Source organism: Gastrolobium bilobum, unplaced genomic scaffold (genome assembly GCF_033153095.1).
Source record: "Gastrolobium bilobum isolate Gb01-03AN ecotype WA unplaced genomic scaffold, APGP_CSIRO_Gbil_v1 utg40325, whole genome shotgun sequence".
Classification (NCBI taxonomy): Eukaryota; Viridiplantae; Streptophyta; class Magnoliopsida; order Fabales; family Fabaceae; genus Gastrolobium; species Gastrolobium bilobum.
In genome coordinates this window covers 192,908-217,593 of record NW_026897784.1, presented here as the reverse complement: position 1 = coordinate 217,593, position 24,686 = coordinate 192,908, and the positions used below count along the sequence as shown (strand labels likewise).

Genomic DNA, 24,686 nt, shown 5'->3' with positions numbered 1-24,686 from the left:
TACATTGTGGTAAGGAATCACCTCTCCTTTCTTGTTTCCATGACATTTTAAGAATTATAGGTTTTGTGATAAATAGTGCACTAAAATGTGAAGATTTTATGGATTGTGATGGTTGTTTGTGGTATATTCATGTTGTAGAGTTGATCCCAACATTGTTTTGAGCGATTTTCACAGATTGTAATCCACGTTCGCTTGAGTTGGAGATTTATGGATTTTTCACATTGAGGTAAGTCATGGTATAGATAGTTAGAGAGTGATTTGGATATAGTTTTCTTTGTTAAATATGCTTAAGATTGCTTCTTGATGAGAGCCAAAAAAAGGAATTACAGTTTTGCTCACTATACAAAATCATGGTTTTTGGCTATATGTCAATTTTGAAAATTTAATGGTATGAGTAGTTGGAGGGTGATTTGTAGATGCGTTCTTTTGTTAAACATGCTTATGATTGGTTTTCGTAAAAGGAAAAATTTTAAAATCGCCATTTAGAACACATCTTGGACTCAAAATCAAGTGTAGATGTCTTGTATGTGTAGTATTGAAAATTAAATGTGATAGATTAGTTATGTATTAATTGTCTTCACATCTTGGAACTAGGCTGGTAGCTTGTGAGAGATCGTGATTGTGACTTTGTGGACACGAGATCTGTTGGAGGACATTGCTTGCTAAGTAAGCTTTCGGTCCTTGGCGTTAATCCTCTGTTTGTTCCACCAAATTCCAATGGAGGGTGGTTATAATGACCCCCAACTGGTAAATCTTAATTAGAGATTTAATTTAAGGATTTAAATGTCATAATTAGATTAAGAACGTGATTTCGAGTATTTTGACTGTAATCGTAACTAGGTCATGAGTAGTGTTTTCTGTCGGGTATTCTGCATTGCTGTGTAGCAACCGGTAGAACCCAAAAATGAAAAAGAAATCCAATTTATGCCAAACAAGTCATTTTAGGACAAAAAATGTTATTTTGATAAATATAAATGTCTGTAGTGTAAATTAAGTGCGAGAAAAATACCATTTAAAAAAACCACATATTAATATAAGCTTTAAGGAAATTTAGAATACACTATTCATCATTTCATCTCCTTCCTTCTCTACTGGAAAACAATGACCTTCCCTCCTCTTTTTCCCTCAAATATTCGTTTCTTATCCACTCACTTTTGTGACAAATGGCCAACACAAAAGTTGTAGTGTAGGTTGTTGTGAGTAAAACCCATAAAATCTTTCACCATGGGAAGCCTTTAAGAGTGAGAAATCTCCTCCCCTTGAACTCGAACATTGTTCATGGCTGTCACAAAAAAGGTGATTTTGGTTGAGTTAAAGCTTCAAGATAGATCTTTTCTTGGTGTGAGAAGCTTTTGAAGGTAAGAAACTCCTTTATTTTGTTGATTCATGGAGTTTCATTTTAAGGTTCTTGAAATATTTTTTTAGAAAATGATGAAATTGGTGGGTTTAATGTGTAAATTGAAAAGGATGATGTCATAGGCTTATTATATGTTGAGAATGGATTTGAGGTGTTAAACTATGTATAATTTGGAGTGAAAGTCTAAAAATTCTTCATGGCTTTTCTTAGGAACACCATCGGCCATAAGAGGTGAAGGAGCATTGGGTGTGTGCTTGGTTTTATTTGTGTGTTGGAACACCAATACCATATAATCTTGTTGGAACCAAAGTATGAAATGGACTTGGTTTCCCCAAGGGTATGCCTCGGCCATGATGTGTCCAAGAGGGAAAATAATGTGTTTAATTCATGAAAGGCTATTTTGCATTATTTGTAAACTAAGTTAAGTTGATTGAAACATGAGTTACCAAAATTCTGAAAGTTATGGACATGTACCTGTGACTTTGGAGTGTGATATCTCCCTCATCCCTTGGTCAAATGAGGCTCATGATACCTCATTTTAAAGCTTGAGATGCAATCTATATTTTTCTAAAATTTTAGATAATTATGTGTTGTGGTTTGTCCCCAAAGTCAAACTGGGTACAGACAATCCAAAAATAAAAAAGTGCAGGGGTGATTCTAGAAGTCCAACTTCAAAAATTCATATCTCTCTCATTACTTACCCAAATTAAGTTTATGATACCTAGAATTAAAGTCCTTAGTATCTACTACAACATATTAAAATTTGAGACAAATCAAACTTGTGAAACTCTCACAATGACAAAAACTGTGAGAGAGGTTGAGATCCCCTACACTGTCTAGAAACAGCTTTGTGAGTTGAACTTTCAAAAATCATAACTTGAGCTATATGGCTCTGATTAAGGTGTATGATACCTTGATAAAAAGCCTAGGAAGTCTAAAATAACATACTAAAATATGGGAATTTTTCGATATAGTTCATTCCCAACTTCAGTTTGAATGAAGGTAACTCAAGTTGGAAAAATATGAAAACACCAAATTGGGCCTTATGGGTGATGGAAACAACTTGTGTATATTAGATAAGTGTTGTAAACCTTTGGTTGGGTTAGATAAAAAGAAAAATGAATAAGTTCCTTCTTTGGTCCTTATATGTGTATATGGCCATTTTCAAAGGAGGTATGTGTTAGGAGTTACTATTTTGCAAAGCAAGCACACTTTTATGCGTGGAATAATATTCTACGGTGTATGGACCTTCGCTTTAGTGAAATAAAAAAAGAAAATTTGTTATGGCTTGTGTGCATGGCATATAATTGGCATAAGCTTTGTAAGTACATATGAAAGCAATCAAGTGAGTGTGTCTTGTATAATTACATGGCATTGTATCACTTATTGAGTTTGTTTTGGATTCCTTCTCTAGGTGTGCCTAGGGATTTCAGATTTGTGGATCATTTGGAGCAAGATAAGTAACTTATGCTACAAGTCAGTAAATTAGTAAAACTCCAAGAGGTAAGCTCTGTGTTTAAGGAGTCTCCTCCTACTTGTGTGCTCCACCATGGTTAGTGGACTATGGTTGGATTGTATGATTGTATTTGATGCTTTGTATAAATGCATTTATATAGGGCTATATGATAATATGATATGTTTTGTTCTGATGTGATTTATGTAATAATCTTTGGCCATTGATCCTATGTGCACTGATGTCTGCTTGGGGTCCTCCCTTGGGACTGATTGTGTATACCTCTGATATATGTTTGGTTCCACTTGGGGTCCTCCCTTGGGAACACGTGCGTTGATTTTTGCTTGGGGTCCTCCCTTGGGAATGACTGCGTACGCCTCTGATAAGATATGTATATATGTTTTGTTCAGTTATGATATCTGTTATATGATGCCTTGTATACTGTGTATCTGACTTTCATGCAGGAGTGGGTCCAGGGTATGGAAAATTCTCTATAAACCTGGAGCTTATTGAGATTTGTTATCTCACCCCGTTTGGGGACATCATTTTAGGTGTTCAGATTCCTGGTGAGCCTTCACGAGGCAAGGACACGACCTGTAGTTAGAAGTGTTGCGACAGACCGGATTTTGAGTAGCTGTAGGCTACTGATATTTTGGTGGACCTTTATGTTGCTTTAGTATTTTATTATTTTGGGATCATAATGTCTAATCTGTTACTTGTATATGGCCTGTATATGTCTTGTACATATTTTCCGCTTTGATGCATGTACAATTGTGTATTCAGGCATGTTTATATGATGATGTAGTATTCATATATGTGTATATGTTGGTTATGCATGCTGTTAGATTTAGTGGCACGGAGCCAATTTATGCAAGTGCCCATGGATGGGTATGTGATCCTTGATGGATATCTGGTATTTCTGAAATCATATATTGTATAAACTATTTATCAGAATACCTTGAGAGTGGGATTCGTAAATCCCCATTTGTCCAGTTTTCAGTCGTTACTCTGTCTGATTTTCGTCTTTGTTAGATGGAATGTAAACTAGAAGGAGTTATGCATTGTTATATATCATGTGAAAAAGGTAAAAGAAAAAGAAAAAGTTAGCTCGTATTTTCGTAAGTTAAGTCTTCTGCTGTTCATGTTAAGTATCACATGTGTGTTAACTGAACCGGCTCGAGACATGGATGTTACAATGGTTCTTTCATATGGTATATGTATATGAACTGTTATAAGGTGCATGTATATGTATATATGTTTGTGTGCCATACAAGAGGAGTTACATTGTGTGTGAAGCATAGGAGGAATTACCTTACGCGTAGTACAGGATGAGTTACCTTGCGTAATGCATACATGTTTTATTCTCTGGCCAGTAGGATTACCTTATTGCACATGCATTGTCATACATATTCTGATGCATGCATGGATTTTTATACTGTGTTTATACCAGAAGTGAGCTTAGGGGTGGAGGAGCCCTCTAAGGGTCCTTAGCTTACTGAGGTGATTATATTATCTCACCCCGCGTTATGAGAATTACCATTTTAGGTACAGGAGCTGATGGTGCTGAGGTATCTCATGGTAAAAGACCATAGGAGAGATATTATTTGACATGATATTATGATTTGATTGATATGCTGATATGTATTTGACATGGTCTTATTTTGGATATGTATATATATATATCATGTTATTCTTTTTGAGAGCATATGAGATGTCTATGCCATATTGATAGTTTATCTATTTTGTTAGTTATGTCTGTATATGTCTAGGTTACTAATTTGATTACATCTCTTTTGGTTGGTTGATGTAATCATGTAAGTAACTCTATGGATATTATTTTGAGACCTGTTATGTATGGGATAGCCTATGCCATGGATGACTGGGTAATATGATTTATGCCTGGATTATATTAAGTTGTCAATCAGGTTGAAATTATCATGATAGGAAATGTCCCTAGTGTTCCAAAATACAGACAAAATATTGTCCCTTTTATTTTGGCCATGGAAGTGAAAATGTTTGCAATACATAAGGAAAATGAGAAAATTTATTCTATTAGCTTTCACATTAATAAAGTTGAACATGTTGCGTTTACTATCATATGAATGTTAATTAACCGGCTGCAGACGGGGCGTTACAATGCATGTCATTCTTAATTTGTTTTTTCTTATAAATTTTAAATTTAAGTTCTTTGAAATTAATTATGCATATCTTCTTTATAAATTTAAATATTTTAACATATACTTTTTAAATTATGTTTGAATTAATTAACATATTTCCTTTATAATTTTCAATATTTTTCTTTTAATTTATATTTTATATTTTTATCTAAATTTAAAAAAACATAACTAATAAACCACTACAATCCTTGTGAAAGTTAAAAATCTCATTTGGAAGAGCTAGTCCTACCATGATGTGAATCCTTGGAGGATACATGTGGTTTATCCAAAAAATAAACCACTACAATAACATACGTGTAGTAAGCAGTGGCGGACCCAGGAATTTTTCCTGTGGGGAGCTAAAAATTAAACATTTGTTTCTCTCTTCAAACATAATATATGAGAGACCAAAATACGAAAAATTAAATATTTGTTCCTCTCTTCAACCACAATAAGTGGGAGGCCGAAACACCAATCCAGAGAACATAACTCATAAATACCTCTTTTAACTTGTTATAGAGAGAAAGAAGGAGACAAAAAGAGAGAGAGGTGGAAGATGTCACAGTAAAATTTACTATCAATTTAAAAAACTACACATTTTCAACCCCTACAATGAACATTTTTTATGCAAAGAAAACAAAGAAAAAGAGAAGAGAGCAATTTGGGTTTAGATTTCACAAAAAATATGTACTAATTACTATAATCTAAATAGATAATTCAAAGCAGAACCCTATCATTTCTTAACCTATTTTTCTGTTTACTCACTGTTAGCCCAACAAGAAAAAAAAGCCAAAGATAAATCAAAAGAGACAGATTGCCAAGAAGCACAATCACCAAAACCCTTTTGTCCCTTACTTCCCTCTCTGTCATGAATCATCAGAAAAGGAGAGGGGTCGAAAGAATAAGGTTCATTCTTTCATAAGACTCTCAGACTTCTTATCTTTATTCATGGATTGGAAGATTTGTGCTAACATCTAAGCATAATAAAAGTTGAAACTGTAAGTTTCAAGTCGAGGTTTAAACTATAATTTAAGGGGAGGTTTAAACTACAATTTAAGGGGAATATTATATTTACAAACTTTTTATTTAGAAACTCTTATAAACTATATTGTGTCTGACCGTCATACTTTAATCAAGAGTGTAATACTTAGTGTAATTTGTAAAAAAAAATTGTAAACAGATCTTTTCCTATAATTTAATGCTAATTCCTTATGCTAATTGTTACCAGCAGGTCTGTGCCAACAAACAAGCACCACGTAGCTAAAAGAATTCGAACTAAGAGCCTGTTTGGATCCTCTTATTTTTAAGCTAGAAACTACTTATAAGCTAAAGCTAAAAAAGAGAGCTTAAAAAAAGAAGCTAAAAGCTGTTTGAAAATTACATAAAAAATTTAGCTTAAAAATTACTTAAAAGCACATATTTCAAGAAAATTATCTCTCTTTATCTTTATCACTCTTCATTTAAAAAAAACACACAATTCAAGAAAAACAGATAAGAGCTTAAAAAAAAGCTTCTCTTATGAGCTTTTAGTTTTCAGCTTTTTTCTTCATTATTAAAAAAAGAGCTTTTCGTTATAAGAGCTTTTCTCAAAGCCTGATTGGCCTAGCTTATGCTTATAAAGAACTTCTAGCTTAAAAAAAGAGAAGATCCAAACAGGCACTAAGAGAAACCATGTAGCTCTATTGGTGGTCACTGATACTCCCAACACTGTGATGTAATCTTAAATAAACCTATTTTTTGTTAAAGCAAAAAAAGACAAGAAAGCATTAAATCCTGGATTTGATAATCATGACTTTTTTTTCTCTATTTCTTAACTCTCTAAAACCCCCAAACTAAACTCTGAGCTTACTTTTCAATTCGACAAGATCTAATCATGGTAGTGCACTCTTTCTCATTCTTTTTTTGTTTTGTTCATTTCGTTAACTTTCTTGGAGGGAGAAAAAATACAATCAGAGTTAGAGGGGTTTCAATAGATATATGACTTGAGAATATAAAGAAGCTCTATAAACTCTTGGAGGGAGAAAACTACTTCACATTAATGGAGAGAAAAAATGAAGATTTCTTACATTATACTTATGTTAAAAAATTTCTTCAAATTTTGAGGGGAGACGGTCGCCCACCCTAGCATCCCCTGAGTCCGCCCCTGGTAGTGAGTGTAAAAATAACAATTCAAAATTTGGGGGGGGGGGGGGGAATAGAAATAAAAACTCACTAAGACACCGCTAACAATTGAAGCTAGAAAGCTACCGAGTACAAAATATGTCACGCTACCTTTGAAGTCTTTACCTTTGTTTTTCTTTCTTTTTTCATCTGCCACAAGTCTCTTTCTCTATGTCACGCTACCTTTGAAGTCTTTACCTTTGTTTTTCTTTTCTTTTTTCATCTGCCACAAGTTTTTTTCTCTGTGATTCCACACACTAGCTACAAATACCTTAGTGTGATTTGAGTTTGTGACTATTCAATTTTGAGAGAATGGATCTAATCAAGCGGATTAAGAAGTGTGGATTAAAAAAAAAAAACTGAACGAATATGAGAGAAATGCTTTGGAAAGATGAAATTGATAAAGCATATAGTTAGGGTCAGAGTTAGAGTTACTACTAATTAAACGATGATAATTTAATTTGTGTCAGAAAAATAAGCAGATAGAGATGAAAGTATATATTCGATTCTTTCCAATACGGTATTTAGAAGGGGTTTAAAGTCTTAACCCTAGGGCTCATCCCGATTCGGACTTGTCGTGAAGTAATGAACCGATTTGAATATCTTAAAAAAAAAAAAAGTTAAAGTTCGTACTAGAGATTTGGGATATACTGGACTATATAGGAAAAGATGAAATTCGAATCATTTATTTACCTCTAGGATGCGGATTCCAGCAACGAGAGATTTCTACATATGCGTTATGAATAACTAAACGATGATAATTTAATTTGTGTCAGAAAACTGAGCAGATAAAGATGAAAGTATATGTTCGATTCTTTCCAATACGGTATTTAGAAGGGGTTTAAAGTCTTAACCCTAGGGCTCATCCCGATTCGGACTTGTCATGAAGTAATGAACCGATTTGAATATCTTAAAAAAAAAAAAAGTTAAAGTTCGTACTAGAGATTTGGAATATACTGGACTATATAGGAAAAGATGAAATTTGAGTCATTTATTTACCTCTAGGATGCGGATTCCAGCACTGAGAGATTTCTACATATGCGTTATGAATAAGACTAAGACCAATGTTTTTGATGACAGATGAAATTAGATTTCTAAAGGATGTTTTCATACTTTCAGTAAATCACTTGGGGATGGTTTTGTCAATCCACGCTATCAAACCCCATAAAGCCGCAATTTTGTTGCAGTGAAACATATAATCCATTTTTCCAAATCCATTAAAAAATATAAACCTATCAAATGATATTAGTTTAATTGGAACATGGGAGCTGAACAGGTGGAGATGAGAATATATGTTCGATCTCTCTAATATCATCTTTGAAAGGAGGTTAAAACCTTAATCCTGGACCCACCCCAAGAAGAATTGTCTCGAGTAGAAGATATCTATGGTTTATCCAAAAAATAAATAAATTAAAAAACATTGACCTTAACATGTATATTTATGTTGGCATTAAGAATCATAATAACAGGTCTAATGTTTCTTCAATAATTAGAGATAATTTATTTGTGATCCCAAAAAATGTTATTTTATGATTGGGAGAAATATATTTTTATAATTCTAATTTATTCTAGTGCTATATTAATTTTTATTGTTATAATTTTTGTATCTTAACCAATATGACATAGTTTTTGGATAGTAAGACGTAAATTTATCTCAGATACCTCTAGAAATAAGTATACTACATATCGTTTGAAATTCTATCCATAATTTCTTGGAAATTATTCCAATTGTATTGCAATGCTTTTTGATGAATCAACTATTGAAACATAAAATTTATAATATCTTTTCATAACATTTCTCAATATCATTAAAATTAAGTCAAATTAAGTAAAATATCATAGAACAATTTAAATCAAGCATTTATTGTTCATGTTAATTTATCCATTTAACAATATAAATAATTGAATATATAACCTTATAACTTCTTAACACGCCCTAGTATAGCAAAACAATTTAAATAAAAAAAATAATAGTAGAGTTTAAAATAATAATTTACTTATTATAATCTTGAGTCCACAAAAATAAAATCCAAGGATTTTCAATTAAAGGAATTAGTCGCGGAATCTAGGATAGAATAAACTTAAATTATTTTTTATTTTTTTTAAAATTATCAACTCCTTAGTCACTACTTTTTTTTTTTTCTGAGCATACTCCTTAGTCACTAGTAACCACAGATTAAATTACTTAAACATTTAATTAAAATTTTCCAATCTTTTTAGCAAGTTATAATATCCCTTAATCTATCAATTTTCTTTTTTGAGATTTTATCTACAATTAAAAATAGTATAATTTGTTGAAATATATAACTACAATATTTCCACTTAATTTTAACAACTTCGAAATATCCTATATAGTAGCCTAAAGCTTTTTATAGTTTTTTTTCTTTCTGTTTTTGTTTTTGCTTCTTATCAATTTATTTCAGCTAACTGCTTCCATATTCGGGTTTCCGCGTGGATTCAACTTCAATGACCAACAGCGATTGCTTCACACAGAAAACGGCAAATCTATCAATGCGAAACTTGGGCCTTTCTTCTTTCGATTAATCATCATGGATTCTCATACAGGTAAATCCTAATGTGCTAATGGCTTGTGTCAAATTATGATCTTTCTCCTTCCAAATATTGCTTCAATTTTTTAATTAAAATCTGAGTCTTTGATCCATCTTTTGGCTTTTTTGTTGCTTTTAGGTGATATTTTGATAGAATTGCAAAATGGGTATTGATAATTTTTCAATTAAAAAGGGTTTTGCTCTCTGGGTATTCTAGATTTGGAGTTCCACTGTTAGTCTCTGGAATTCTGTGAAGGATTTGGGTGATAATATAGATATGGTTTCAAAAGATGTGAATAGTAAAGCATGGAAATGGGCTCTGGGTTTGGTGTATATAATTGCTGTGGCAACAATATGGATAGCTGCTAGCTTTGTAGTGCAGTCTGTTGTAGATGGTGGTGTTTCACCATTCCTTATTACTTACATATGCAATTCACTGTTTGTGGTGTTGATTCCAATTGTTGAAATTGGGAGGTATTTGGAAGATTCTTATGGGGGTTTATGGTTTTGGAGGAGTGAGAAGAGTAACCCTCATTTGGAAGGGCAGGTAGGGGAGTCAGAGCAGGATATCCTTCTCCAAGATAATAATTCAAGCAATGAAGCCAGTGCATCATTGGTTATTCAAGAGGTTGGTGTCAGTCAACAAAAGAACAATGGTTCTGAATTGGTGCCATCAGACAATGTGGTAGGGGAGTTGGTTGATCAAGTTAATGTGATTGAAGATGTTGATAATAAGCTGGATGATAAAGGACGTTGGACCCGATGGAGAGTGGCCAAAGTTAGTCTATTGATATGTCCGTTTTGGTTTTTTGCTCAACTCACTTTTAACTTGTCATTGAAGTATACTACTGTCACAGTAAGTAAATTTGGACTTTAACTCCTGGCCTTTAAGTTCTGTTTCACCTCATTATTTGGCTTAAATTGGTTCCTTTTTTTATATCATATGCAGTCAAATACAATCTTAAGCAGTGCATCCAGTCTTTTTACCTTCTTGGTCTCCCTAGCTTTCTTGGGTGAGAGGTTTACTTGGTTAAAGCTGTTCAGTGTTTTACTTTGTATGGGAGGAACGATAATTGTAAGTCTTGGTGATTCACAAACTAATTTAAGAACAGTTGCATCAAATCCTCTTCTTGGAGACATCTTCGCACTTGTTTCGGCAGGATTATATGCGGTTTATATTACCCTTATTCGCAAGAAATTGTCTGATGATGATGGAAAGAGTGGTGAAGCCAGTATGGCTCAGTTTCTTGGATATCTGGGGCTTTTCAATGTTTTAATTTTTCTTCCAGTTGCCCTCGTACTCAATTTCACCAAGACAGAACCTTTTTATACACTTACCTGGAAGCAGCTTGGTCTCATTATTGGTAAAGGTGAGTATTCATTATTTTTTTACTTGTTCTTTTGAATTTTGAGAATATGGTCAAGTTCTTTACATGTTTTGCTGAAAAAATTAAATTGTTATTTGCAATGTTAGAAGGACATAACCATTTCACCTTCTTCCTCTCAGTGCATACCCTTTTCATTTTGTGTTCTACAAATAGCAGACACATGCCTAGGCGCAGTAATTTCCCACTCATGCATCTGGGCAGGGTGTGATTCCCTGTTGCGCCTCCTATGATAAACCTGAGTTATAGATGGTTTCCTAACATATTATCAGTAGAGAAAGCTGTGATTTTAGGTACTGCAGTTAATCTAGAATAGATTAGATTTTCAAACTATTTAATTTTGCAATATTAGTGTATATACAGTAGAACTCTTTACTTTAGTCACAGCTACTTATTTGTATAAGTTGTTACAGCTGTCAACCATAAGCTGTTACAGCTGTTAGCCACTGTTACAGCTGTTAGCCATTTAGTATATAAATGTTAGCTTCATTTCTCTCTCTGTAATAATGATTCATTTGGTTCAGATTCAATAGAATAATGCTTTCTCTTCATCTCTTTCTCTCTCAACCTTTTCTCTCGCTTTCTCTCATTTTCTTAAGCTTTCCTTTAATGGATCTCTTCTAATATGGTATCAGAGCTCTCTCTGAGGGCCTGATCCGTTTAGATCTCTATCATGTCTTCCGCTTCCGACTCTGATTCGAACGCTTCTGACAACTCGAACGCATCACAACCTAGATCCAGATCTCAACATAGATCCAGATCTCAACAAAAGTCCACTTCAATGAAAATCAAGACAACTTCTCTCTTCAATCTTCAAATTTCTGCAAAACTTACCGAAGATAATTACCTTTTCTGGAATCAGATCATTGAACCGGTAATTACTTCACACCAATTGCATCGTTTTCTTGTTAATCCAAAAATTCCTCTCAAGTTTGTTTCAGACGAAGACAGAGAGAATGATATTATGAACTCCGCTTATGTCGATTGGTTCAATCAAGATCAGATGCTACTTACATGGCTCCTATCCACTATTTCTGAGTCTATTGTAAATGATATTCTACCTGTGAAGCACTCCTTTGAGGCCTGGGACAATATTCACAAACTTTTTCATGGAGTCATGAAGTCTCGAGTTCGTCAACTCAGATCTGAGTTGAAAACTATGAAGAAAGGCTCGAAGACTATTAAAGAATACTTAACACGTATCAAAACACTATGTGACTCGCTCAAGTCGATTGGGAAGCCTATTTCTATTGAGGAGCACACTGAGACTATTCTTGAAGGATTACCATCAGAGTATACTTCTTTCGTTATGATGATACACGGACGAGAACGAGACTGCACTATTGCAGATCTAACAGTGGAGTTACTAGCTCATGAACAATTGTTAATCAAGCAAAACGATACTCTGTTGACTGAAGGAGCAACTATAAATCTCACTCAGCGTCTTCCAAGCTCAGATCGAGAAGTTATAAATGAAGAAGAAGACTCTGTTTCTGAAACCAGAAAACAGAGTCGAACAGAGCATCAAAACTTCAGTCAGTTCCACACCTCAAGTGGTCAGAATAGAGGACGAGGACGTTCAGGTGGAAGGTCTGGTCGTGGAAGAGGACGAGGCACCAGAACACATGTCCACTGTCAACTTTGCTATAAATTTGGACATGATGTTAGAGATTGTTGGCATCGATTTGAAGAGAATTTTGTTCCGAATCTACCTCCACCACAAAACACTCCTTATCCTCACTACTTTGTTCATCAACCACCTCAACCAGTGAGGTCCTTCCAGTATCAACACCAGCAATCTCAACCAATGAGATCTTTCCAGTATACAAGACCAACAAGTCAGTCTCAGCCTCAAGCATACTTTGCTGCTCCTTCTAGTCTACCTTCCACATGTAGTTCTCCCCCTCTGGTTGAATGGTTACCAGATTCTGGTGCATCAAGTCATGTAACTGGTACATCTCAAAATATTATGCAAGGCCAGCAACTTAGTGGTACTGATCATGTTCTGATTGGAAATGGACAAGGTCTTCCTATAACAGCTACTGGTTCCTCCTCTTTTCAATCTCCTTTTGACTCTAACACTCACCTGCACCTTCAGAATTTACTTTTGGTTCCCTCCATTACTAAAAATCTTATCAGTGTTAGCAAATTTGCTAAAGACAACTCAGTTTTCTTTGAGTTTCATTCTGATGTGTGTTTTGTAAAATGCCAGGTTTCACATAAAGTCCTCCTTCAAGGTGCAGTGGGTTCTGATGGGTTGTACTATTTTCCAAAGTTGAAGCTCTCCAAAAGTCATACTTCTGCAACCAGTAACATCTGTGCTAGCTCTCCTGTGTCCTCGACTATCAACAAGTCTGTTAATGTTGTTAATGCTGTTAGTCCAAATAGCAAAACACATAGTCATTGTTCTAGAACTGTTTCTGATATATGTAGCCCTTCTAGCTCTTTGTATTCCTTATGGCATTATAGGCTGGGACATCCCCACTTTAATTCCCTTAAAAGTGTACTCAAATCTTGTAATATACACATCAATAATAAATTGGCTGAATTCTGTCCTTCTTGTTGTTGTGCAAAGTCTCATAGACAACATTCTTTACCATCTCATAGAGAATACAAAGAGCCATTCACTCTTGTTTTCAGTGACTTGTGGGGACCATCACCTCTTAAATCCACTCTAGGCAATGCTTATTATATCTCATTCGTTGATGCCTGCACTAGGTACACATGGCTTTATCCAATAAAGCAAAAATCAGATGCAATAAGCATTTTCAAACAATTTCATGCCATGGTGACCAATCAGTTCCAACTCCCTCTAAAAGCTTTACAAACAGATTGGGGAGGGGAGTTTAGAGCCTTTACTCAATATCTTAACTTGCAAGGAATAGCTCATCGAATCACTTGCCCACATACTTCTCACCAAAATGGTGTTGTTGAAAGAAAACACAGACATATTGTAGAGACTGGTCTACCCCTCTTAGCTCATTCATCTCTTCCAATGCAATACTGGGACTATGCCTTTACCACAGCTACTTACCTTATAAACAGACTTCCTTCCTCTGCTATCAAATTTGAAATCCCTCACATTAAGTTGCACCATCAACAACCTGATTACAGCTTTCTTAGAACCTTTGGCTGTGCTTGTTTCCCTTTTCTAAGACCTTACAACAAACATAAGCTTGAGTTTAGATCTCAAGAGTGCATTTTTCTTGGTTACTCTATCAATCATAAAGGCTATATTTGCTTGAGTCCAGAAAACAGAATATTTATATCTAAAGATGTCCTATTCAATGAATACAAGTTTCCTTACACAGAATGGCATACTAACAAAACTTCTTTTGTTTTGCACCCGTCTACCTCTACTTCTACTTCTGTTCCTCTAACTATTTTCCTTCCACAAACTTGTCCAACCAGCCTCACCACTAATTCAGCATCATCTATTAATTCCTCATCAACATCTGTTCCTCACAGTGATCCTTCTTCTGACTCCTCCAACATTTCTCTGTCAGCAAACACTACACACCAGTCTGGGCATTTCTCGAATTCAGCCACACATTTACCTTCTTCCCCATCACCTTCTGTTCACACTCCTAATGTTTCCAGTCAAAACACCAGCTCTAGTTCTGGTCCTGAATTATGTTCTTCTGAGTATGTCCCATCAGGTCCTCTGCACCCTCCCTCTCCAACACACTCTATTATCACACGCTCTAAGGCTGCAACCAGAAATCTTGTTCTCCTCACTCATTCAGAACCCACATCAGTTAAGGGAGCCTTGACTAGTCCTCGCTGGTTTAAGGCAATGCAATTAGAATATGATGCTTTGCAATCTAACCACACATGGTCTCTTGTTCCTTTACCACATGGCAGGAAGGCTATTGGGTGTAAATGGGTCTTTCGCATCAAGGAAAATTCTGACGGAACAGTTAACAAATACAAAGCCAGGCTTGTTGCCAAAGGCTTTCATCAACAGCAGGGCTATGATTACAATGAGACTTTCTCACCAGTTGTTAAACCCACCACAATCAGAATTATTCTCACTCTAGCTCTCTCTTATGGCTGGCCCTTAAAACAACTCGATGTCAACAATGCTTTCCTTAATGGAGAGCTTGTCGAAGAGGTCTACATGACACAACCCCCTGGATTTGAAACAGAGAATAAGAATCTGGTATGCAGATTACACAAAGCTCTTTATGGGCTAAAACAAGCCCCTCGTGCATGGTTTGAAAAGTTTGGAACTACTCTTCGACAACTTGGTTTTTACTCTAGCAAGTGTGATCCCTCTTTATTCATTCTTCACTCTAATGGGAGCTGCATATATGTATTAGTCTATGTGGATGATATCATCATCACTGGAAACAACTCAGCTCCAATTCAACAGATCACTGATCAAATGAACTCTCACTTTGCTCTAAAACAGTTAGGAACCTTGGATTATTTTCTGGGTATAGAAGTTAAGCCTCTTTCTCATGGGAGACTTCTGTTATCTCAAGGTAAATATGTGAAAGACTTACTGTGCAAAGCTGGAATGTCAGATGCAAAAGGTATCTCTACTCCTATGCCTAGTGGCTGCAAACTAAGCAAGCATGGGGGGAATTATGTTGCTGATCCCTTCCTCTACAGATCAATAGTTGGTGCCTTGCAGTATGTTACCTTAACAAGGCCAGAAATTGCCTTTACCGTAAATAAAGTTTGCCAGTTTATGTCCCAACCATTGGAAGAACATTGGAAGATTGTCAAAAGGATTTTGCGTTATCTCAAGGGAACATTGTCTCATGGTCTTCTATTTCATCCAGCCTCACCACACCAGCCTCTCTCTCTTGTTGGGTTCTGTGATGCAGATTGGGGGGCTGATCCAGATGATACAAGATCCACATCAGGTGCTTGCTTATTCCTTGGTTCCAATCCCATTTCCTGGTGGTCCAAGAAGCAGTCTGTAGTGGCAAGATCTAGTGCTGAGGCAGAGTATCGTAGCCTAGCTCTCACTGCAGCAGAAATTTTGTGGGTTCAGACACTATTGCAAGAACTTCATGTGTCAAGCAAAACTCCTATTATATACTGTGATAATCAAAGCACAGTAGCCTTAGCTCACAATCCTGTTCTACACTCAAGAACGAAACATATGGAGCTTGATCTGTTCTTTGTTCGTGAAAAAGTCTTGGCAAAGTCTCTTGCTGTCCTTCACATACCTTCTTCTCTTCAAGTTGCTGATACATTTACTAAACCTCTCTCTGCTGCAAGGTTTACAGAATTAAAAGACAAACTCAAGGTCTTGGATCATGCTCTCCTGATCCAACCCACTTAAGTTTGAAGGGGGAATATTAGTGTATATACAGTAGAACTCTTTACTTTAGTCACAGCTACTTATTTGTATAAGTTGTTACAGCTGTCAACCATAAGCTGTTACAGCTGTTAGCCACTGTTACAGCTGTTAGCCATTTAGTATATAAATGTTAGCTTCATTTCTCTCTCTGTAATAATGATTCATTTGGTTCAGATTCAATAGAATAATGCTTTCTCTTCATCTCTTTCTCTCTCAACCTTTTCTCTCGCTTTCTCTCATTTTCTTAAGCTTTCCTTTAATGGATCTCTTCTAATATGAAAATTTGCTCATTTTAAAATGAAACAAGTGTAGAAAGTGATATTAGTATTTCTAGTGAAATCGTTTTCTTTCCATTTTGGGTCAGATTTTTTTTCCTAATATCTTTTTTGCCGTTTTAGGTAAAAAGATTTTCCTAATATTTTCCAGTGTTAGAAGAGGATTCATCTTCTGGGCCCATCATTGTCAATCCTTTTTATTAGATTCACTGTCATTTTAAAGAATTATATACTGTCAGTGAAACCTATTTAAAAGACTACTAACATTTATATTCTATGCGAAATGCCTTTATAACTTGAATAATTTGTCGGTTCATTTAGTGATAGTATATAAAGCTTTACATTGCAGCAGATCAAATTTACAGCATAATATTCAGGGCTGGAGGTGTCACTGTGATGATAGCTGAGTAAATAATTGAAGCTAAAAATTGGACAAATGATATTACTGAATTTCCATCTGTGACTCAACAAACCAATACGATTCACAAGTGAAAAAACAAAATGGCATGCAAACTGTCTTTGAGAGCAAGTACAATGACTTCATGACCATATGATTTCAGTTTTAGTTTGACATAATCTAGACCACATAAACCCAATGTTGTTTCTGCCCAAACTGAATTTTTCTGTTAGCACGATGTTTCTTTTCTTTTCTTCTTGTTTGAGTTTGCTATCACTTTTATATTATTTCTGTCTATCAAATTTCACTAAAGTGTGTACAATATCATATTTTTATTATCGTCACCTAGGAATCTAGGATTCTTTCATCACTTCTAGGACCTCATATTATTATTATATCAGTAATTTTTATTGAATTTGAAGGACTTTGTTAATGAACCAAGCTTATTTCCCTTCTTCTTTTTTTATTGTTTTTTTAAACTGAAGCTTAAAATTGTGAAGTAAAACAGGTTCCATTAGGAGCTAGTGTCAATTTGCTGAGATTATTTTCGTTTAAGTTTATAAGAAGCAATGTCAACCCTATATTGGCTTATTGTTTATCAAACCTGCTATTTACAATACTCTATCTGATGGTTGAGAGTTCTCCATGAGAAAATCAATAGATTAATAAAAATCAGAAATTATTTTGCAAAGGGTAAATTGAGGTTTCCCATCATGTGCTTTGACCCACATTCACTTTGCTAATCATCTGGTATAATAGAAATTAACACTTTAGCACCTTGTGATTGGCTTGATTATCACATTAATTTTTGTTTTTCCTCATGCATTTGCACCAGCTAGCTAGACGTGAGTGTAATGTGATCTCACTTTGAACAAATTTCTTCTAGTTTATAGCCGAGGGGATTTGATAACAGAGTAAATCACTGCACTGCAATATGTCAATTTTTTGTTAGGGCAAAGTCATTTCAAACCACAGGGTGGGAAACTGTAATAATTTAGAGTGTACTTGATAGGATAAACACCTCTTCCTATTGAAATGGAGAGAGGATTGATATATTTCTGTATAAAAGAAAGGTATACAAATGGAAATCAACAAAGCATAAGCTCCCAGCTATGGAGATGTCTCCAAGCCCTCTACTAACATAGACGAAAATAATACAAGCCCAAACCTCCAATTACAAAACCACAGCACTATAAACGCTACTCTTCTCACAACCAATTCCAAGCATACCCACTACCCTGTAACTAACTTGCCACATCAGCAACATTCCCTCTCTTTCCAGCAACAGCTCTACGCTGAGAAACTTTAATTGGGCTGGACCATTTAGACTTTGGTTTGGGCCTTGGTGAGACAATCATATCAATATCCTCCTCATCAAAATTAGCCTTGTCCTCAAGGCTAAACGCAGAAATTGGCCCTGAATATCGGCAGCCTTCTCCGAAGTGGCCTCTTCCACAGGTTTGTATTTCCAGAGTATCAACCATTCAGTATGGGACTGATCACCTCTCCCTGAAATTTGTTCAGGCAGTATACCCTCATGTTCAGGAGGTTCATCTACAGTTATGGCCAAACCAGGAGGGAGATTCCCTTCTGCAGTTGAATTGCCAATAGCCTTTCGAAGCTGTGAGACATGGAAGACAGGATGAATCTTGGCAGAGGCAGACAGAAGGAACTTATAAGCCACAACCCCAACTTTAGCAATCACCTGAAAAAGGCCATAAAAGTGCGCGGATAACTTAGGATTAATTTTGCGAGCTACTGAAACTTGCCGGTGAGGCCTTAATTTCACATACACCCAATCTCCCACAGCAAAGGAGACATCACGATGGTGAGCATCAGCATGTTGCTTCATAGACTATTGAGCTCTCATGAGATGGTGTTTCAATTGACGAAGAGCTTCATCCCTATCATGCAGAACTCTAGCAACCGCATCCACCTGACCTGAGTTTCACCCTACAAATAATGCATAATAGTAGGAGGGGGTATTAACAAGACCAAAAGGCATAATAAGGTACTCATAATGTCCATCGTGGGTACGAAAAGCAGTTTTTGGAATATCCTCTTCTTCACCCATATTTGATGGAAACCCGATTTAAGATCTATCTTAGAGAAATATTTGGCGCCATGTAATTCATCAAGCAACTCATTAATAGTGGGAATAGGAAATTTGTCCAGAATTGTCACCTTATTTAACTCTCTGTAGTCCACAAACATGTGCCAAGTATCATCCTTCTTTACTAGAATAACAGGGCTTGAGAATGGACTTGTACTGTGGCAGATGAATCCTTCTTATAACAGAGCATTCACTTGCTTTTCTATCTCATCCTTGTGGTGATGAGCATACCTATATGGCCTTACACAAACTGGGGAAGTACCTAGTAACAGGTTGATAGCATGATCCGAGTCACGATGTGGTGGTAGGCCCTGTGGCTCGCAAAAACTGAATGGAATTCATCCAGTATCATGTGTAGCGACTCTTGTTGCTGTGTAGTGAATTCAATATTAAGAGTATTTCCTGGTAAATTTATTTTCTCATTGTCATCGTGCCCCTGTTCCTGAAGTAACCCTCGTAGTGCTAGCTGGTGATTTTGATCATTGAGACATTGACTTGATATCCCTTTAATTTAACCAATTCTTCCTTATGTAAAAATTGCATAGTTTTCTTCCTCCAATCTTGGTGAACCTCGCCCATAGTCTCCAACCATTCCATTCCTAAAATCAAATCAATTCCACCTAAATCCAGGATATAAGCACCAACATTCAACTGAAAACAACCAATCTGAATATTAATAGCATCACATCTGCCACTAGAGAAATGTTTGTTGCCATATCCCAGACTAACACTAAACTCCTTTGAGTTACTCATTTGCAGCTTCAAAGAGGAAACCAACTCTAGGTAATAAAATTATGGCTAGCACCACTCTTAGTAAACAAGAGTATAGGAAATCCCTCCAAACTCCCTTCCACCTTCATAGTTTTGGAATGAAATCTGTCAGAAACATCCGCTACTTTGAAATCCACTCTATTCCAAACTAGCTTCCAATCTCCAGCATCTACATCCACAACAGCAACCAGTGTGTTCGTTTTCCCAATTGTCTCCTCTTCCTCCCAGATGAGAAGTCTCAGTTGCTTGTCCGGGCATTGATGAGTACGGCTGTAATGTTGACCATATTTAAAACACAACCCATTAGCCTTTCGCTTCATGAGCTCAGAGTAAGACAAATTCCTCACACCTCTATTGTTTGATCCACCACGCCTTTCTACACTACAGCCCGAACGATTCTGCCCTATTGGAGAAGTGTTTGCTTTACCCCCTTGAATAGCCACACCAAAAGAGGGAAGAGACACTACGCTGCGATGAAAACCTCCATTGTCTCACCCTTCGGCAATCTTTGTCCTTCTGCGGAGCTTTCGCTCCATCGCCCTGGACATGGAAATCATCTTGAATTGATTCTGAGGGTCCTGAGATAAAATTTCCATGCGCACATCTTCCTTTAGATCCGATAAAAAGGCCCATATATTGTTCCTCTAGAAGCAGTGGGACTTGGGCAACCAGCATTTCGAACTCTTCAACGTATTCATCTATGGTGCCTTCCTGTAATAACCCCTTAAGCTGAGCAAAAGGATTCCCAAAATGATTATCTCCATAGCGATCAAACAAAACATGTTTGAAACGCTCCTAATCGAGTTGCAAAGTACCCTCCATACAATTTTGTGCGTATTGAATGCTCATTGTCTCCGGTGTTCTCTGCACGGCGAAATAGGCCTCAACTCTAGCTACCCAACCAACTGGGTCTGTTTTGCTGAAGATCGGAAGCTCAATTCTCTTCGCTGATAGCCGATAATCTTTCGCATTTGTTCCGTTTATCACCTTTTTCTCTGTATCAAGGACCGCTTCCTTTCCTTTCGAAACTTCGCTTCCCTGTCCTTCGATGAGTATTGGAATTTGCAGCGATAGGTCAGGACGCTGAAGTCCCTCTCAGATTTCAATAAGCATTTCTGTCAGAGTTTAGATGATGTCTCCTACACTGGTCACTAAGGAGCTCAGCTTCGTTGAATGTTCCGCTAACTGGTACGAATGTCCCTTCGAAGTGGTATCATGCGATCGCAAGAGATTCTTGTGATTTAAGCACCGATTCCACCGCTACCATCCTTGCGTCCAAAGCATCAATTTGCTGTGACGTCATTTTGGTGAGCATGCACAAACTTTCTCTCCTCCCAAACACCTCTCACTGAAAGCACCAATTTGATAGGATAAACACCTCTTCCTATCGAAATGGAGAGATGATTGATATATTTCTGTATAAAAGAAAGGTATACAAATGGAAATCAACAGAGCATAAGCTCCCAACTATGGAGATGTCTCCAAGCCCTCTACAAACGTAGACTAATACAAGCCTAAACCTTCAATTACAAAACCACAGCACTATAAACGCTACCCTTCTCACAACCAATTCCAAGCATACCCACTACCCCGTAACTAACTAGCCACATCAGCAACATTCCCTCTCTTTCCACAGCAACAACTCTACGCTGATAAACTTTAATTGGGCTGGACCATTTAGACTTTGGTTTGGGCCTTGGTGAGACAATCGTATTAGTACTCTTGTGTTGCATACCTGTAGCTTTCTGTTGAAGTGTCAATTATTATGGGCAAATTGAATCTAAGTCAAAGCATAATGTGGAAAACTTGAATTTACTGGTTTGCAGAACACATATATGAAACCACATTATTTTCAGCTCTTTTATAGAGTTGTAAATAAACTATTGTAAATTTGGATTAAAATCATTTTTTATAGTCTAATATCTCTACATGAAAAAAGGGCGAGCTTAGAGCAATGGTAAAGTTGCTTCTTTATGACTGAAAGGTCAAGGATTCCAATACGGAAAATAACCTCTTTGGAAATATATTAGGGTAAGGCTGCGTACAAGGATTGCCCTCATCTCACTCTCGTTAGTCTCGGTTTAATGAGGTGTGGTTTTTAATTGCTCTAAATGGGAAGAATAGTTGAAGTATAAAATCATTCATATAGCTTTACCTAATAACTCAAGCTTTTAAGATAGTTGATTCATGACATGATATCAAAGCTTTCATGGCCAAGTGGCTTAGAATTCGATCTTCGCTACCTTCTGTTCTTCTAAACAAAAGTTAAATTTTAGTACAAGGTAAGATTGTCTTATGCATTGTTTACGCTTCAAGCTCAATCGACTTTTGTGTGAAGATGCATTTTAAAAATATTAAAAATAAAACTATTCATGTATTTTCACCTAACAACATAAGCTTTTGGAATAGTTTGTTCATAATAGGTTTCATGTTGCCTTGTCATCCTACCAAAACAGGAAGATTAAGCATAAGAATTGTTTCAAGTTAAATTATCAGGCTTTTTAAACTGATGACTAGTGTTTTGCTAGTTATAAAATTTCATAGTGCTAGAATTTAAGTAACGGTATAGGGTGGCCTAGTTCATGAGGTTCCTACCACTGGGATCTGGGGATGGTCAATATATACACAAGGTTACCTTTGTGAATGGGGATAGGAAATAGTGGTTAGGAAAAAAGAAGTTGCCAACTTTTTATTTTGTGCCTAATTTTTTGTTTTTTGAAGTCCTGAATAGCTTTTCTCAAGAAATGCTTTTTCATTTTAGGTCTGAGTTTTGAGATATTGTAAATGTTAAGTAATGGTCAAGAGCACCATCATTAGCCCAATACATATAATACAGAATTTGGCTCCAGATATTGAGTGAAACTCACTTAAAATATTCACCTTATATTAGAACTGTCGAACTTAAAATGCAGAACTATGTTCTACTTCATTTTTGAAATTCATGAAGTGATAGAAACTGGAAAACCATTTATGTCACTATACTTTGCCTGTTGAGTTTCCCATTCGTGGTATCATGTTGCATGAAAAATTATGAAGCAAGCTGTTTATTGCTACTTCCAAAAGGATATTCAAGAGAGTTTATACCAATATATTGTGGAAAATAAATCTGCATTTGTACCCCGAACATCAAAAACTTGAAAATCATTCCTATATATAACCTGTATATGTAACAAATGTCCAGCACTTCACTTCCTTTAAGACAATTAATATTTTCTTGGTTTCAACAATTCCCTTTTATCCATTGAGCTTTTCTTGGTATTATTATAGATGACTAGCCTCACTCTACTCTATTTTACTTGTACATTTCATAATGTATGGAACATTTTTGTTATCAAACATAGGATTGCTGGATAATGTGCTGAGTGATTACTTGTGGGCCAAGGCTGTTCTTCTTACATCAACCACTGTAGCTACAGCTGGACTTACAATTCAGGTCCCATTGGCTGCCATTGTAGATACCTTGACTGGCAATGCTCCTCGCATAATGGATTACCTTGGAGCAGTAGCTGTCATGTTTGGCTTCGCTGGAATTAATATTCCTTCAGATGTTTTCACCAAATCAAGAGAAGCAACTGTGGAATTGGACAACGAGAACTTGAGTTTAAGAAATGAAGAGCTTACTTTGCCGAGAAGCCAAGATTCAGCTGCAATACCATAGCATGTACATTGCATTCATGTCACGTCTTAGTTGAAGGGTGATTCTTTTTTTAAACTGTACCACATTAGTTCCAATACCTGAAATGTGTTACTATACCATTACTTGTTAGAATTTTCCAAAATTAACAAAAATTCAACAAATGAAATAGTTTTGTTGAAACCAACTCGAGTTAGTCATAAACATGCACTTGGTAATATATGTATATGTAAATATTATTAAGTATGTGATAGATGGCTCATACTCTTAAAAGATGGGGTCATGATCTCTCATCCACTATATATACAGTTTGCAAGCATAATGGTGAACTTTAGGTTAGGAGTACCCTCGATTCTGTTACTCACAAGCAATTCAGTTTAGATGCAGAAGAATATGCCAAACAAATTAATGCACTCATCCTTAAGGGGGTGTTTGGTAGAGGAAATTTTTTTTTTTTATCTCAGAAATATTTATTACTGGAATGTAGCGGGAAATATATTTTATTGGAATATAACTAAAAAGCTGTTTGGTAGACTCATATTTTTCCTGGAAAATGAAGTTAATTTTACTGAGTTTGTGTTTGGTTGGTTATGAAATATTAGTGGGAAAGTGAGATTATTTTACCAAAATAACCTCACCTTTACTTTTTCAATGCACAGCCTTTCCTATTTGTGGTACCTTTTTGCTTTTTGCCTAAACCATATCTACATAAGGTACAAAACATAGGGTCATTTTTGTCCACCTGTTCCCGCTTCGATTTTCTCTTCCCCGGGCTGCCAACAATTCTGTTTTATATTTGGAACTCTGATTTCACAGTCCGTACCATATTTATCAAAGAAGACCATTTCCCGGAATGAAATGTAGTCCAGGAAATTTTTAAGAATTTGCGTACCAAACATGGTATACTTATTTCTCCATCTCAGCTTTCCCGTTCTTTCTCAGAGAATTCGCTTACCAAACGTGTTCTAAGTGTTGCTTTCCTTCCCATGGTATACACATGCTTTTAAGAGAAATCATGGTGCCTTTCCATCCAATTCAGTTGCTTTCAGGTTGCTCACATACACAAAAACAAGGGGTGTTTGTGAAGGGAGGTGAAACTTCCGTTGCCTAAACCCCAAT

General features: G+C 36.0%; 1 protein-coding gene across 2 annotated transcripts; it reads left to right on the top strand.

Annotated features, from left to right (window-relative positions):
* The first annotated feature begins 9,565 nt into the window (after positions 1-9,565).
* LOC133310290 (uncharacterized vacuolar membrane protein YML018C) lies at positions 9,566-23,863 on the top strand. Of its 2 annotated transcripts, none has more exons than XM_061511196.1 (4): positions 9,566-9,691; positions 9,815-10,531; positions 10,625-11,045; positions 23,275-23,862. In XM_061511196.1, exons 2-4 carry the CDS (start codon positions 9,953-9,955, stop codon positions 23,589-23,591), a joined length of 1,317 nt encoding a protein of 438 aa, XP_061367180.1. In that variant the 5' UTR covers positions 9,566-9,691; positions 9,815-9,952; the 3' UTR covers positions 23,592-23,862. The 2 variants fall into 2 exon arrangements, with proteins under 2 accessions (XP_061367180.1, XP_061367181.1); XM_061511197.1 differs by having other exon boundaries at positions 9,603-9,691; positions 9,869-10,531; positions 23,275-23,863.
* The last annotated feature ends 823 nt before the right edge of the window (positions 23,864-24,686 follow it).

Excerpts from the sequence above, each read along its gene's own strand:
- LOC133310290 (XM_061511197.1), top strand. The coding sequence starts at position 9,953 with ATGGTTTCAAAAGATGTGAATAGTAAAGCATGGAAATGGGCTCTGGGT. Across the intron at positions 10,532-10,624 it reads TGAAGTATACTACTGTCACA|TCAAATACAATCTTAAGCAG; the intron begins GTAAGTAAATTT and ends TATCATATGCAG. Across the intron at positions 11,046-23,274 it reads TGGTCTCATTATTGGTAAAG|GATTGCTGGATAATGTGCTG; the intron begins GTGAGTATTCAT and ends TATCAAACATAG.